The sequence below is a fragment of the Melopsittacus undulatus genome, chromosome 7 (assembly GCF_012275295.1).
Source record: "Melopsittacus undulatus isolate bMelUnd1 chromosome 7, bMelUnd1.mat.Z, whole genome shotgun sequence".
In the NCBI taxonomy this organism is placed as follows: domain Eukaryota; kingdom Metazoa; phylum Chordata; class Aves; order Psittaciformes; family Psittaculidae; genus Melopsittacus; species Melopsittacus undulatus.
In genome coordinates this window covers 693,014-708,737 of record NC_047533.1, presented here as the reverse complement: position 1 = coordinate 708,737, position 15,724 = coordinate 693,014, and the positions used below count along the sequence as shown (strand labels likewise).

The following is a 15,724-nucleotide window of genomic DNA, read 5'->3' as shown; positions in this document are numbered from 1 at the left end:
GGTTTTCCTTCCCCATCTGCTTCCCGTGGGGATGAGGACCCAGGAATGACTTTAGAGAACAAGGGAGGCTATGAGATATAAGAACTGATCCAGCAGCCACTTGCTTGTGCAAAACCTCACTCCATGGGCATCTCCCAAAGCAAACAAGAAGGGCTTGGTCAGGAGACCTTACTATAGGAAAAATGCCTTTCTGTATGCTCTAGGAGCTTCTCCCCTCCTCATTCATCACCCACGATGCTTCCACGGTCCATGTGCATATGGGCTGGTTTCAAGCAGACCTAAGGCTGAACAATGGACAACACTCAGCAAGCTCAGAGCAGGGGGGTCATGTTTGTGTTCCCTGTTTCGGATGAGGACAACAAAGTGATCCTTTGTTCCAGGCATCCATAGGGAGGGAGCCAAGCCAGGCTTGGCAAGGAGGGAGAAAGGCTTTGGAGCCACACAATGAAACACACCCATGGGAACACGCACGGCAGGAACAATCCTGGCTCCTGCTTCCAAGGTCACCATTGGAAGAGCACACGGTGCAGAGGCTGCAGCCCTGGGCATGGGCTCCCGGCCCTGCATCCGCCTCCTTCCCAAGGAGAAGGAATGAGACAGGCTCTGGAGACTGGAACTCCTCCTTCACCCTCAAACCTGGCCCCATAGAGGAGCAGAGAGGGATGGAGGGACCCCACTAAGCAAAGCTCACCCCAACCCGTGTCCATCAGCAGGAGAGGGTGGGCATGGGAGGAACAGCACTGAGCCAGGATGGAGACGTTAGGGAGGGAGATGATGGGAATGGTGCTTTGGCTTTCCAGGAACACATTCCCTCCTCCTCTGCTCCACACACAAAGCCCCAAAGAGAAAGGCAAACAAACAGAGGGATGGATCTGGGGTCAGAGGGGAGAATTCCATCCATTGGAGTGTGTTCTGTTGCTGTCAAGACATGGCCAAGTCTTTCCCTATGGAACCTCTGCTGCAGGGCTCTGGCTCTGCCACATCCCTCTCCCCCTTCCCACCTTTCCACCTCCCATTTAAACTCTTCCCCAGGCTTAATCCAAGGTCTGAGGGTCCCATAAACCCCACAGAGTGTGAACATCCAGCACAGCCTTGGCCAGGCACCTTCAGCATCAGATCACAGGGGACCCCATCTCCACATCAGCCCCAAACTGGGGTCTCACAGGGACCACATCCCCCTCTGCCCCAAGCAGAGCCTTCACTTGTGTGGCCTTTATAAAGGGCATTCATGGAAGGACATTTTCCTCTTCTCACCTCCCCAGAAAGCATCCCATGAACTGCCTTTATAAACCCCCATGTTCCTAAAGGGAATTGCATTTCCCTCTTGTCACCTCCACCAAACTCATTCAAGGAGCAAGAGCAACCCCAGAACAGACATAGAACCATCAGGGGTGGGAAATGGTGCTGGAACAGGAGGGAAGGAACTGGTTTGGAAGATCAGCTGTGTTTAACATAGGGGTTTGCCACCAGAAAAGGCAGTAGAGGAACGCATGGAGATGGTCATTGTGATGCTCTCAAAGAGCAGCCCTGCACCTTGGAAGTGCTGCAGGTTGGTACCTGGCTGTAAAACACCAGTTTTACTGCAAATCAACCCCAAAACATAGAAAGGGGAGAGTTTAAACTGCAAACTGGGGCTTGGAGCAGCTGCTCCAATGGAAGGTGCCCATGGCAGGGTTGGAGCTGGAGGAGCTTTAAGGTCCCTTCCACCCCAACCCATTCAGTGATGATTCCGTGAATAGGCCCCCCCAAAATTCAGTGAAATCAGCCCAAAGCTGGGTAGGTTCTACTATTAACACATTAAGATGATGCCCTGGGGGAGGCTCTGGGTGCTACCAGCTTCCTGGGTGCAGCAAAGGGGCATCACCTGCCCAGCATCACATCAGAGGTAAAGGCAGGGCCTGCATCCCATCCCTCCTGTGCACATCATTCCCTTTCTCCCTCTCTTTTCTCACAAGCTGCTTCTATAGGAGCCTAGGAAAAGGGCTTTTCCTTACTTGCAGAAGTGAAGGTGCCTGTTCCAAGCCTGGTTTCGATGTGGATTTTAGACATGCTCCAGTTACTTCACTGATAGAACCTCAGGCACTACGGTAAACCATGAAGACAAATGCCAAGGTAACAGGAAGCCAAGTGGGATTTGTTCCTGGAGCTGCTTCTTCCTTCCAATGACACTTGCTCACTTGGGCCAAGGTTTTCCAGTTCCACCCCCCAGTTCCTATTGGATCCTGAAGCATCCCAGATAAGATGCCAGGGAGCTGAGCTGAACATCCCACCTCTTGGCTGATGGGGAATGTGAGAAGCCAGCCCATTCCATCCAGCCCATTCCATGTGCCTCACCATGGGAGCACCAACCTGGATCTCATCAGTGCTTGGGATAGGGAAGCACAAGCAGGGCCAGCTGCAGTCCCACAGCCACAGCTCTGGCTGAGAACTGCCCCAAACCCTGGTTCTTCCTTAAGCCAAAGCCTGAAAGCCTTGGGCTGGGCAGGGGCTGCAGCATCCAATACACACAGTGTGTGTGTGTGTGAAGGGAAGAGCCTGGCATGGAGAGTCTGTTGTCTGTCCCTATAGAAGCAAAGACATCTCATACTAAGGGTATAGGATGAGTTTGTGGTTGGTTGTTGTGGCACAGTGGAGGAGAAGGGATGGAAACAGAGGTGGAAGCTGCAAAGGGAAGGTTACAACCAGACATGGCCTCACATCTGCATCGCTCTGGTTCCTCCTCATCACATGAAATAAGAAACTCCTATTGATGGGATATTCTCCATACCTGGACAGGAATAAGAGGCTCTTTGTCATCGATGTCAATGAGGACGTCATCCCTGGGCGTGAGGCTCACATCATCTGCAACCAGAGCGAGCATGACCAGGACATCCAGCTGACAGGCACCCCACATCACTGCATCAACCTCCCCCTTGCCCGGAGCCTTCACCCCACCAAAACCCATGTTAATGCACATTGAGCAGCCTGGCCAAGGGACACTGAGCCCATCTCACAACCAACTCAGGGCTGAACTCCTCCTTGGCATCTCCCAGGCTTTCAGAATGGGGGGGAGCGGAAAGCATCACATGCAATGACCTGGATGGTTCCATGGCTGTGGAAGCAGCACAGTCCCATTGCCAGCATGTACCTGTGTGCTCCTGGGGACTGTGGGTGTCCTCCTGGTAGGGGTCACAGTAGAAGTCCCCCAGGGCACGGATGCTGCATTGCCCCACAATGGGCCGGCGGCCAAAGGGGCGGTTGTCGATGATCTTCACCACGATGGGGGGGCTGTAGAGGCTCTCCTTGGGCAGGCGCTGTGGGCAGAGAACAGGAAATGGGTCACTGATGTGCTCCAAAGGGATCCAGGCTGAGCAGGGCACAGGCAGCTTCACCATGGAATTAACCAGGGTGGAAAAGACCTTTGAGCTCATCCAGTTCAACCATTCCCACCCCTGCCCCATGGCACTGAGAGCAGCATCCTCAGCTCTGTCCAACCCCTGCAGGGCCGGTGCCTGCAGCCCTGCCCTGGGCAGCCTGTTCCAATGCCTGAGCACCCTGTGGGGCAGGAATTGTTCCTCAGCTCCATCTAAACCTGCCCTGGTGCAGCTTGAGGCTGGTTCCTCTTGTCCCATCCCTTGTTCCTTGGGAGCAGAGCCCAGCCCCTCCTGGCTCCATCCTCCTGCAGGCACTTGGAGGGAGCCATCAGGTCCCCCCTGAGCCTTCTCTTCTCCATCTGAACCCCCCAGCTCCCTCAGCCCTTCCCCATCTCTTGTGCTCCAGACCCTGCACCAGCTCCATTCCCTTCTCTGGCCCCATCCAGCCCCTCAAGGTCTCTCTTGTAGTGAGGGACCCAGAGCTGAGCACAGGATTTGAGGTGCAGCCTCACAAGCACATCTCCACCATGGGATGCATTTGCTATGAGCCCTCATAGGTCCTTCCCAAGCAGCTCTGCCATGATCCCATCACCACAAGGCACTCACCACCTCCATGAAGAGCACAGAGACATCGAAGTTGGGGTTCTTCTTGATGTTCTTGATGACACAGGACTGCACGAACTGGCCCCCGCACTCCACCAGCAGGCTGGGTGAGGTGACACTGGCCAACTGGTAGCTCTTGAGGTTCCTCAGCCCCCAGGCCAGGATCTAAGGGAACAGACAGCAAAGACTGAGCCAAAGAGCCAGCTCCAGGTCCCTCATGGAGCTCCTCAGCAATGGAGGTAAACCTGACCATGAAGGAGAGGGGAAGGGACCTGGGAAGAGCCAGGTCACACAGCAAGTGTCCCTATGAATGCAGCAATACAACAGGTCCACAACTGCTCATCTCTTAATGGAGCATCACCAGTATCAGCCTGGTGTAAGCCAGCCTGTCCTAAAGAGCAAGTGTGGTCCAGGCTGTAGAACCTGACTGATTGGTGAGACATCTCCCCATGAGATAACATTGTTCTGACAGACAACCCATGAGCAGAACCAGCTCCCAGCCCTGGTACCACTCTGTATCCACAGGATCCAGCCTGGATCCCATCTCCCCATCAGGGGTTATCCCATGAAGGGATGAGTGCACTCCCCATCACTCACCTCAACAGCCGTGCGCTGCAGGACGGGTTTGATGCCTTGGGGGACCATGTAGATGTTGGGTTCTCGCTGGGGTGGGGGGTACGGCAGGTCCGAGTCCTCAGACTGCAGGAGCAAAGGACACATTAGGTTATGCCAGTGGACACCAACCCCTCCTGGTGCTGGGTACCACCGCTTCCTTCCTGCAGAGCTCATCACCAGCATCCCAGTGGGACAGGGGGAGATGAGGGCTGGGGATGAATGTGCTTCAAACAGCTTCTCTCCATGGAATCTGAGCCTGGAATACCAAACATCTACTGCTGAGAGCATCCCTGAGCATTCCCAGGGAACTAAGAGGACCTGCCCTTTAGATGCTCCTTTAGATGAGGAAGGGGTGGAACAACATCAATCCCACACCAGGACCATGGTGAGACAGGGACCAAGGGATGAGGAGAGGGGAGGAAGCACAGTCGGGGGTCATTAGTGGAATACAGCTCCTTGAGTTGGGCACAGTGAGATGCTGTGACCAGCTCCTCAAAAGCAGTGGTTTAGTGTGGGCAGCAGCATGGGATGGAGGTGAGCATCATCTGTGGACGCATGAACCATAACTGGCAGCCACCAAGCTGATGGGCACAGGAGAGGCCTCGGATAAAGAATCATGGAATGGTTTGGGTTGGAAGGGACCTTAAAGCTCCTCCAGCTCCAATCCCTGCCACAGGCAGGGACACCTTCCACTGGAGCAGCTGCTCCAAGCCCCTGTGTCCAACCTGGCCTTGAGCACTGCCAGGGATGGGGCAGCCACAGCTTCTCCATGCAACCCCTTCCAATGTCCCCCCACTTTCCTTGTATCCCATCCCAGATCTCCCCTTGGGCAGGTTCAAGCCATTCCTCTTGTCCTGTCCCTACATCCCTTGTCCCAAGCCCCTCTCCAGCTTTCCTGCAGCCCCTTTAGACACTGGAGCTGCTCTGGGGTCTCCCCTTCAGGAGCCTTCTCTTGCCCAGGCTGCACAAAGCCATCAATGCACACACACAGGTTTCCTTTAGGCTGAGCCCAAAGCTGGTCAGCAGCTGAGGGATTCCCAGTTCACCTTCACCTGGATCCGTATCTTCAAGTTCAGGCTCAAAGGCAGGAATGAAAGCAAACCCTCTAAGAATGCAGCCCCCAACCACGGGCAGTTGGAACCAGCTTAGGAACCAGCATTCTTGGCATTATTGCATTAAATCCAGTGTATATACATATCCCAGTTATGGGATTGGCTCAGGTTTGTGTCTTTACGCATATAAAGCTCTACAAAGGGATATTTCATGGTGGCATGTTAGATATCCCAGATGCTAAGCTTAGATTTGCATTGGCAGTGGCTGGTAGCTGCTGAATAGAGGTGCTTGGTAGCTGTAGTTGGTAACTCCATTTCAGGGCAGTTATCTGGGTTTCCACATAGGGAAGATGGTAAATGTGGGGCAGGGAATCCTCCCTCCCATGGTCCACATGCTCACAGTGGTTAGTGCCAGCAGGGAAAGGGGAATATGGGAGGTGAGCACCTAAGGAGAAGGGAGAGGTGCAGAGCATCCCCAGCATCACTTGGGTGCTCAGCACTTCTGGTGTCCCAGCTGCTTATCCAGAGCCCTAATGTCTTCAAGTTGTACAATAGAGATCATAGGATCATGGAATGGTTTGGGAAGGACCTTAAAGCTCCCCCAGCTCCAATCCCTGCCATGGGCAGGGACCCCTTCCACTGGAGCAGCTGCTCCAAGCCCCTGTGTCCAACCTTGGCCACTTCTAACCCCTTCCCAATCCCTGCTGCTCCCCTCTCGCTTTGCCAACAGGAGCCATTCCTCTGGGCCTGAGCTGAATGCACCAGCATCAATGGGACAGAAAGAGCAGCGAGGGCTGGGATGAGGCAGGAGGAGGGTTCAGGGATAGAAGGGAACAAGCAATTCCCATGCACAGCAGGTTGGATGGAGGAGCCATCCATGAAGAGGGTCTGCTGCAGCTGGGATGGTTGGAACAAGGAATGAGGGTGGAATGAGGGAGCTCTGGGCATCATCTAATCCACCCCTGCCCCTTATACAGGGTTGGAAGAGAGATGAGCAAAGTCAGCACAGACCAGCACAGCCAAAACAGGCTGGAAGCATCTCCCAGTGTGAGTATGGAACTGGGCCATGTTGTTTTGAAAGGGGCTCAAATCCCAGTGCTTTTAGGGGATGCAGCCCCAAAAGGCTGCTCCTGCTTGTACCAAACAGGCAGGAGAAGGGGGTCTGGTGCCAGCCCATTCAGATGGATCATGAGCCCAAATGATGGATTTAGGAACCAGATTCTCCATGAGGCTTCTTATTTACTGCTGAGGGCATGGAGACCTCAGGCTGGCATCATTCCTTGGGATGCAGCCTTGGTGAGTGGAGCTCGGGAGGCTCTGATGGGACTTTGCTTGGTCTATGGGCAAGGGCAGAGGGAGAGGGAAGTGTTTGGTACCCATTGGAGAAGCCCCTCGGAGAACAAGGCAGGGATGCAGAGCTGTGGAGGGCCCCATCCATGAATGGCAGTGACAAGCAATGGAGGAGAAAGAGCAGAGAGATGGTTATGAATACCCAAGCTCATCCCCCACAGCCCATATGGAGCACAATGAGCCCCACAGCATCAGGAAATGCTGCTTGGGTGGAAGAAACCCACCCTGCCAAAGCGTGGTTATCCCATCCAGCTTCCCATGGAACTGTGGCCAGGCTCTGTGTGTGCCCCATATCCCTCTCACCTCATCTTCCAGACCTTGGGGCTAACTGGATCCTAGGACCAAGCCAACACTCCCATAGATGTACTCCTCATTCAGTTCCCAGCTTACCCTGACATGGTTTGCTTCAGCCATGACCTGCTCTATGGGATGCACAAGGTCTGGGTAGCAGCTCTGACAGCTTGCCCAAGCATGATCCTGATGGGAGCATTTCCTCCAGAGCAGCTGGAACAGTCCCACAAACACCCCAATTCCTGCTGAATTCCCCATGGAAAGCTCCAAACATCAACTGGGATTTTGTCTGAGCACTTTGGCTCTTGCATGCTTGGTTGGGAAGGGTTGAAGACCAGGAAACCTCATGCACACACATCCCAATGAGGTTAAACACTCCTGGGTTGGGCATGGAGCCCATCTGCCCTGTCCTGCTGACCATCACTCATGCTGCTTAAGCCTGATGCTCTTGGCTTGACCCATGGGAAGAGCAGAGGCTGCCCCATGGAGACACAACCTCAACCAGCTCCAAGCAGAAGAGGCAAGGGAAGGTTGTAGACTCACCTCATCCATGGTGGAGAGCTCATTCTGGAGAGGAGAAGCAGAGTAAAGCATTAGAGCAGTTCTTATCCACACTCCATCCTAAGGCCTATAGCTGTGCCTGGTAACTGAATGCCAAAGGATGCTTCCCAAGCTCCTGCACACCAAACACCCCGAGGTCTGACAAGAAACCAGTGCAGGTGGCTTAAACCCATTAACAACCCAGTATCAATTCATGCCTTTGACAGAAACACACTGGAGCTGTTGGGAAGCACAGCCCTTGTGATGGGAATGCTGACATGATGCCATAGGGCAAGGCACTGGTGTGTTTGACACCTAAGGAGTTATATCTATGGTGGGACACATTCACCCTGCCTCATGGATCAGAAGTGAGCTGCCCCCTACCATCAGCCAAAGGAAACCAGCATCTCTCCATGGGAATTCCTTCATCCCTAAGACAGGATGGAGAGGGCTGCACACAGAGAACTGATGGAGCTGGGAGCCTGCAGGTTGAGGGGTGCAGAGCCTGGGGCTGCAGACAGGACATGGGCCTTACCTCAAAGCCAGGGATGTGATGCACAGCCGGCTGTGGAGAGAAAACAGGGTTTCCATTCACCCATGGGGTGACTCAGCTCTGTCCAACAGAGAACATCAGCTCCCCAGGAGTGCTTTGGGATGAAGGGAGCTTAAATCCCATCCAGCTCCATCCCCTGCCACGGGCAGGGACCCCTTCCACTGGAGCAGCTGCTCCAAGCCCCTGTGTCCAACCTGGCCTTGAGCACTGCCAGGGATGGGGCAGCCACAGCTTCTCCATTCAATCCCTTCCAATGCCCCCCACCTTCACAATGAACTTCCTTGTATCCCATCCAACCCTCTCCTTGGACAGGTTCAAGCCATTCCCCTTGTTCTGTCCCTATAGGCCCTTGTCCCAAGCCCCTCTCCAGGTTTCCTATAGGCAAAATGAAATGAAATCCACCCGAGTGCCTCCTACCAGGATCAGACACAGCCCTTAGAGGACCCCAAGCTCTTCCCCCCCCAGCTCAGTATCTTCTGAGGGGGTAAGGAAGAAGAAGAGGCCTCTTGCAGATGACTCAGTGCCCCCATCCCATGGCAAACACCCCTCGATGTCCATCCAGCAGCCCCTCAGTGGTGCATCAAGGCTTCAACCCAGCACATCCACCCCTGCAGATGCAGCAGCATCATGCACAGCATCCCTCCAGCAGCAGAGCTGGGACCTACATCAGAGAGACCAAGGAGGGAGCTGTGGGACCCTCATTCCCAATGAACACCTCCCTGTGAGGGAGGAATGGGACTGGGAGTTTAGCATCCCAATGTATCCCTTTTCCTGGCACAAAGGCACATCTGGGCTGCAGGCAGGCACTGTGACCAGTGGAAAGCCGGAGATGGAAGAGGCAAAGGGCTGGTGCATGCAGGTGGCAGGGAGGTGGGGAAGCACACGACAGCACATAGGGCATAAGGAGGAGTCTCTCCCAGCCAGATTGGCTCCAAAGAGCATCCTGCTCCATGTATCCTTACATGGATGGCCACCACTGAGCCCAAACCCCCTCCAGGTATCAATGGGCAGCCAAGGTGGAGGACGGGAGCTCACCTTCTCCCTGTGGATCAGCTCGAAGGCAGCCAGCAGCTCCCCAACGTTCCTGTTCGCCTTGAGGACTGGGTACCAGGAGAGGCGTGGGGAGCGGGATGTGCTGGGCTGGCAAACACAGCGCCCCATGAACTCATCTGCTCCCTGGAAGGAAACGGGCACAGGGATTGCTGAGAGCCATGGGGTGGAAGGGACCTGAGGATCACCCAGTTCCAACCCCCTTGGGCAGGTTCAAGCCATTCCCCTTGCCCCATCCCTGCATCCCTTGTCCAAAGCCAAGCAAGGCACTGGAGCTGATCTGGGGTCTCCCCTTCTCTTGTCCAGGCTACCCCAGCCCAGCTCTCTCAGCCTGGCTCCTATGGGATCTGCTCCAGCACTCACAGCAGCTCCATGGCCTCCTCTGGCCCCACTCCAGCAGCTCCAGGTCCCTCTTGTGCTGGGGACACCAGACCTGCACACACCTCTGCATGTGGGGCTGTCTTAGCACCCCCCAAATGCCATCAGAGGCACTTTGGAGACCTTTGGGCAGCTGAGCACACCACAGTGCCTCATTCCCTACTTGTGTGACCTCTTTACACCTCATCCCAAGCTTTTCCCATAAGGAAACATGGTCAATTTGTCCACTCTGCAAAACACGGCATAGATGCAGCTTTGGTGACTAAAGCAAGGCCACCAAGGACATCAGCAGCAGAGATGTCTTCTGAGTGTCCAGCTCAGTGTCTGAGCCACCCAGAGGTGTTACACTGCATTCCAGAGGGCAGGAATGATGCCATGTTTGCCCCATCCACCCCAGCATACTCACACCATGAAGGTCCAGCTCATGCCAACACACTTACATAGGTGTCTTGGTCATAAAGTTCCACCACGATGTTGGGAGGGGACTCAGCCACGTTCTGGGGGTCCCCGAAGATCTCGATCTCATAGAAGATGAGGGTCTGGTCCCAGGTGGGGTTCAAGGTGTTCTTGATCACCACTGTCTTCTGGCTTTGGTGGAGGAAGGAGACAATGGCATAAGGATCTGCAAGGGATGTGGGACAAGAGGCAAAGGATGAATTGGAGCCACCAGTCTAGGGAGGAGAAAGCAATTTGTGGTCATTCCAGGGCTGAGAACGGGATCTGGGGGTCTTAAAGAGACAGCAATGACATTCCCATCATGTCCTAAGGGAGAAGGGGATGAGGCCAAGTTCTCCAACACCAATCCCTGCACACCAGTTATTCCCAGTGCAGGTACTTCCCAAGCTGGATGTGATGTCTCTATGGACCCTTCCAGGGGGTGTCTTCCATGGCCTTCTCCTGCCTGAACCCACTGCATCCTCTGGTGAGGTCCCAGAGCTTTGTGAAGGACCTCATGGGGCTCTGTGGTACCCAGCTCCCTCCATCACCACTTCCTGAGCATCCCCAGTTCTTGCATTAGGAGAGGAGGAGCAGACCCCCCTGCCCACCTGCACTCACACTGGGGGCTCTGCAGGTCCCATCAAGCCAAGCATGAAACTGAAGGTGAAGAGTCTCATCCTATGGAATTACCCCTCCCAAAGGGTCAAGGATGGGTGAGATGGTTGAAACATGCCATGGGATCACATTGTAAGGCCCCATTGAGACTGGACACCCTTCATAACCTGATAGCACCTACAGGTCCTTGTCAGGGATGAGACTCCACAACTGCTGCATCCCACCCCACTGGTCCAGGGGAACCCCTGAGCTCTGGTTGCCTGCAAAGCCCAACCTCCACAATGGATGGAGGCATCGTGGGCCTTTATGGAAGGATACAGGAAGCACGTGGCACCCAGTATGATATAGGGTTACACCAGTGTCTGGGGTCCTGCAGCACCCAGATGGGTACCACCCATCCCAACCCAAAACCAGTTCCAAGAGCCCTGCTGGTGGCCAGGAGCATTGCAGACCCTACACATGCAACCCTTGGAGCTCCGAGCCCCATCCAACCTGACCTGGCAGTGCTCAAGGCCAGGATGGACACAAGGCTTGGAGCAGCTGCTCCAATGGAAGGGGTTGGAGCTGGATCAACTTTAAGGTCCCTTCATCCCAAAGCACTGTGGGATTATGGCTGAGCAGGGATGCATCCCATGCCCATCCCTCCCCTCTCCCCAGGATACAGGAGATCCAGGGGGATGTATCCCTGCCCTGCAGCAGCCGTGTTTCAGGATGCTCCAGGTTGTGGCTGCAGGGAACACTGCTCACATTGGGAAGAACCTTCCCTACTGACACATGGAGCAAAGCAAAACACGTTACAATAAACAACAAAAACAGGGATTTGGATGTGGAATTCCTGCCTTTCCCCCCCCCACATACACACTTCTCTTAAAGGAGGCCTCCATAAAGCCCCTTTGTTCAGCCCCTGCCGTGCACAGAAGGTTTGTTTGGAGAACCGTGTGGAGCCCCCTTAATGAACTCCTTTATGCTTTGTTAAGGCACCAGGGATCACAATCCCACATTGTGGCACCGTGTTCCTCGTGTTGTCCTTGGCTGGTTTATTCCAAGGGCAGGGACTCCCCTCCCTGCCCCACTGATGGCAGCCATGAGATCACCCCGGTCCCAACAACCAGCCCTTTGTGGAGGTGCACAGGGGATGGGGCCCTCATGGGTGCTTTGCACCTCCCCAGGGCACTTCTGACCACCCCAAGCCCCTCTCCTTCAATGGGAAGCAGGAGCAGCTTGGGACTGCGGTGCTGGTGCCCAGCAGGGTGATGCCCAATGGTCCTCATGGGCTGTTCTTCACTGTGGGTCCCTGCATTGTCCCTGTATCCCATTTGAGATCCATCACTGGTGCCCAGCCCCAGTGCAAATGGGACATGCTGGATGCATCCTGCTCATGGGCATCACTCAGAGGAGGGTGGATGCTCCATGGATACCTGCCCCAGGACCTGCTCATATCTGAGACATGGCCCATCACAGAGCAAGGCCAGCTTGGACAGAGCCTTGGGTGACATGGGCTAGTGTGAGGTGTCCCTGCCCATGGCCAGGGGCTGGAGCTGGATGAGCTTTAAGGTCCTTTCCAACCCAAACCATTCCATGATTCCATGATGGGGTCTTTGTGAACCATCCCAGCTCCAGCACCGGCTCAGAGGTAGACAGCAACATCCCCACTGTCCTGCTTTCCCACCTCAAAAGGACATCCCAGACCATTAATGGGGACCACTTAGTGGGATGGGGAAGGGATGTGGGACCCTCCAGCTGCCAGGGGCTGTTCCCTGCTCAGCTCACACAAAGGGACCATTCCTGGCACATCCACAGCCTCTGCTGCAACAGGATGATCCCAAACCCACCCCTCCTACACCTAAACACCTTCCAGCACCCCAAGAGCTGCCCAACAGATAAAACCCATCTTACTCTGACCTCTGTTCCTAAGCCAGAACACACGAGCACAGCACATCCCAACCACAGCACATCCCAACCACAGCACATCCCAACCACAGCACATCCCAAACACAGCACATCCCAACCACAGCACATCCCAACCACAGCACATCCCAACCACAGCGCATCCCAACCACAGCGCATCCCAACCACAGCGCATCCCAACCACAGCACATCCCAACCACAGCACATCCCAACCACAGCACATCCCAACCACAGCGCATCCCAACCACAGCACATCCCAACCACAGCACATCCCAACCACAGCAGCTCAGGGATCACAGGTCCAGGAGTGCCTAAAGCCACACTGGGGACAGCAGCACATGGAAAGCTGCCCCATGGAAAGCTCAAAGAACACCCAGGACATTGTCTTCTCCACCTGTGACTGGGCTTTTATCCATGAGGGGCATTTCTTCCAGCCCAGTTTTCCATCAAGGAAACCCCCCAGCCCCTTGCAGCATTCCCAGGATGGGGAGCAGAGGAGCAGCAGCTCTATTGAATGTTCAGCCATGCAACCAAGCACATGGTTTATGGATCAGCCACCGCTGGGTATGCTCCTTCCCAACTGCATTTCCACTCGGTTCTCTCATTCCTAATAGAAGGGGTTTCCCTTCTCCAGCCTTCCCCAACCCACAGGACAAATCCCATCTGCATTCCCCACACCCAGGAGGCTGCTGCTCCCATTCCCTGCAAGGATTCAAGCAGCTGGATGCTGAGGGCACATAAATACAACCACAAACATGAGGATGCTGGAGAAGAAGGTGCCCATCTGCTCCAAGGTCCTAATTCCCACCTCTGAGCACATCTCATGGAGGTTTCTCCCTGTGCTCCATCATCTTGACACCAGCCCAGAGCCCTCCCTGTGATGCTGCTGCACAGGGGGGTGGTTTGGGCAATGCACCACTATAAACACCCCTGCCCTCTGCTCTGGTTTACTCGTGCTGCACTGGAGCTGTCTGCTACCCAACTATGCTACCCAGCATCACCTCCTGCCTCCCAGCATCATCTCCTGCCTCCCAGCATCACCTCCTACCTCCCAGCATCACCTCCTGCCTCCCACCATCACCTCCTGCCTCCCAGCATCACCTCCTGCCTCCCACCATCACCTCCTGCCTCCCACCATCACCTCCTGCCTCCCACCATCACCTCCTGCCTCCCAGCATCACCTCCTGCCTCCCACCATCACCTCCTGCCTCCCACCATCACCTCCTGCCTCCCACCATCATCTCCTGCCTCCCACCATCACCTCCTGCCTCCCACCATCATCTCCTGCCTCCCACCATCACCTCCTGCCTCCCACCATCACCTCCTGCCTCCCACCATCATCTCCTGCCTCCCACCATCACCTCCTGCCTCCCACCATCACCTCCTGCCTCCCAGCATCACCTCCTGCCTCCCACCATCACCTCCTGCCTCCCAGCATCACCTCCTGCCTCCCACCATCACCTCCTGCCTCCCACCATCACCTCCTGCCACCCAGCATGACCTCCTGCCTCCCACCATCATCTCCTGCATCCCACCATCACCTCCTGCCTCCCACCATCACCTCCTGCCTCCCACCATCACCTCCTGCCTCCCACCATCACCTCCTGCCTCCCACCATCACCTCCTGCCACCCAGCATGACCTCCTGCCTCCCAGCATCACCTCCTGCCTCCCAGCATCACCTCCTGCCTCTCACCATCACTTCCTGTGCATCACACCAGTGCATCATAGAAACAGAGTGGTTTGGGTTGAAGGGACCTTAAAGCTCCTCCAGCTCCAACCCCTGCTACAGGCAGGGACCCCTTCCACTGGAGCAGCTGCTCCAAGCCCCTGTGTCCAACCTGGCCTTGAGCACTGCCAGGGATGGGGCAGCCACAGCTTCTCCATTCAACCCCTTCCAATGTCCCCCCACCTTCACCATGAACTTCCCTGTATCCTATCCAACCCTCCCCTTGGGCAGGTTCAAGCCATTCCCCTTGGCCTGTCCCTACATCCCTTGTCCCAAGCCCCTCTCCAGCTTTCCTGCAGCCCCTTCAGGCCCTGGAGCCCCTTCTCCAGGCTGAACCACCCCAGATTCACTTTACAGACCCCAGCATCCGTTACCACACTCATTGCAAGCACAATCAGTGGATGGCAGCATCAGGGCTTACCTGAGAAGCTGTCCTTGTCCATGGCGATCAGGTCCCGCGCCTGGTACATGTAGCAGCGGAGGTGGTACCTGTTCCCACCTGCAGAGGAAGGACAAGCACCTCAGATATGCACTTTGGTTCCACATCCTGTTCCCTATGGAGCAATGCAGGGCACCGGGGGAATAGAATCACAGAATGGGTTGGGTTGGGAAGGACCTTAAGCTCATCCAGTCAGGGATGCTCCACACTAAACCATAGCACCCAAGGCTCTGCCTTGAACAGCACCAGGGCTGGAGCATTCACCAGTGGGGTTTAACCAGCCCCAGGCTCATATCTGAGGCTGGCTTAACCCTCCCTATGGCTTCCCAATGGAGCATCAAGCCCTGAGCATGTGGATGCTCCCAGTGGGACAAACCATGTCCCATCCCTTCCCACCCTCCTGCACTTGAGGTGGGTGAGAGGAAGCGGATGGGAACACTGAGCTATGGGGACCATCACCCTGCCCTACATCCCTTAGGGCCTTACAGTCAAATATGCAGGAAATGGTGGGTCTGTTGACACCAAAACTGAGGGTGGAGGTGGATTTGCCATCATCGCTCTTGTCGTCTGTCACTCCCCCCTGCAGGAGGAAACAAGGCACAGTCAGGGATGGGTACTCAGGGGTAGTATCCACATGGGTGTCCAAGAGGATGTGGGGCTCCCAGTGCCTCCTGGAAGCCCATTGGGGGACCCTCAGGCTCTTCAGCTTGAGGAAGGCACAGAGGAACCAAGAGATCCAACCATCCCCATCACTGCCAAGGCCACCCCTAACCCATGGCAATGAGGTGTGTGAATACCTGCAGGGATGGTG

At 55.4% G+C, this 15,724-nt stretch overlaps 1 protein-coding gene across 1 annotated transcript in view; it reads right to left on the bottom strand.

Moving 5' to 3' along the window:
- The window catches only part of DYSF (dysferlin), an 80,585-nt gene that overhangs the window by 34,773 nt on the left and 30,088 nt on the right, over nucleotides 1-15,724 (bottom strand). Inside the window, exons 31-40 of the mRNA XM_034064590.1 lie at nucleotides 15,400-15,493; nucleotides 14,896-14,973; nucleotides 10,226-10,407; nucleotides 9,393-9,533; nucleotides 8,340-8,369; nucleotides 7,808-7,831; nucleotides 4,554-4,655; nucleotides 3,960-4,121; nucleotides 3,128-3,293; nucleotides 2,768-2,841 (exon numbers count right to left, since the gene is read on the bottom strand). Coding sequence (XP_033920481.1) covers nucleotides 2,768-2,841; nucleotides 3,128-3,293; nucleotides 3,960-4,121; nucleotides 4,554-4,655; nucleotides 7,808-7,831; nucleotides 8,340-8,369; nucleotides 9,393-9,533; nucleotides 10,226-10,407; nucleotides 14,896-14,973; nucleotides 15,400-15,493 — 1,053 coding nt within the window. The remainder of the gene's footprint in view (nucleotides 1-2,767; nucleotides 2,842-3,127; nucleotides 3,294-3,959; nucleotides 4,122-4,553; nucleotides 4,656-7,807; nucleotides 7,832-8,339; nucleotides 8,370-9,392; nucleotides 9,534-10,225; nucleotides 10,408-14,895; nucleotides 14,974-15,399; nucleotides 15,494-15,724) is intronic.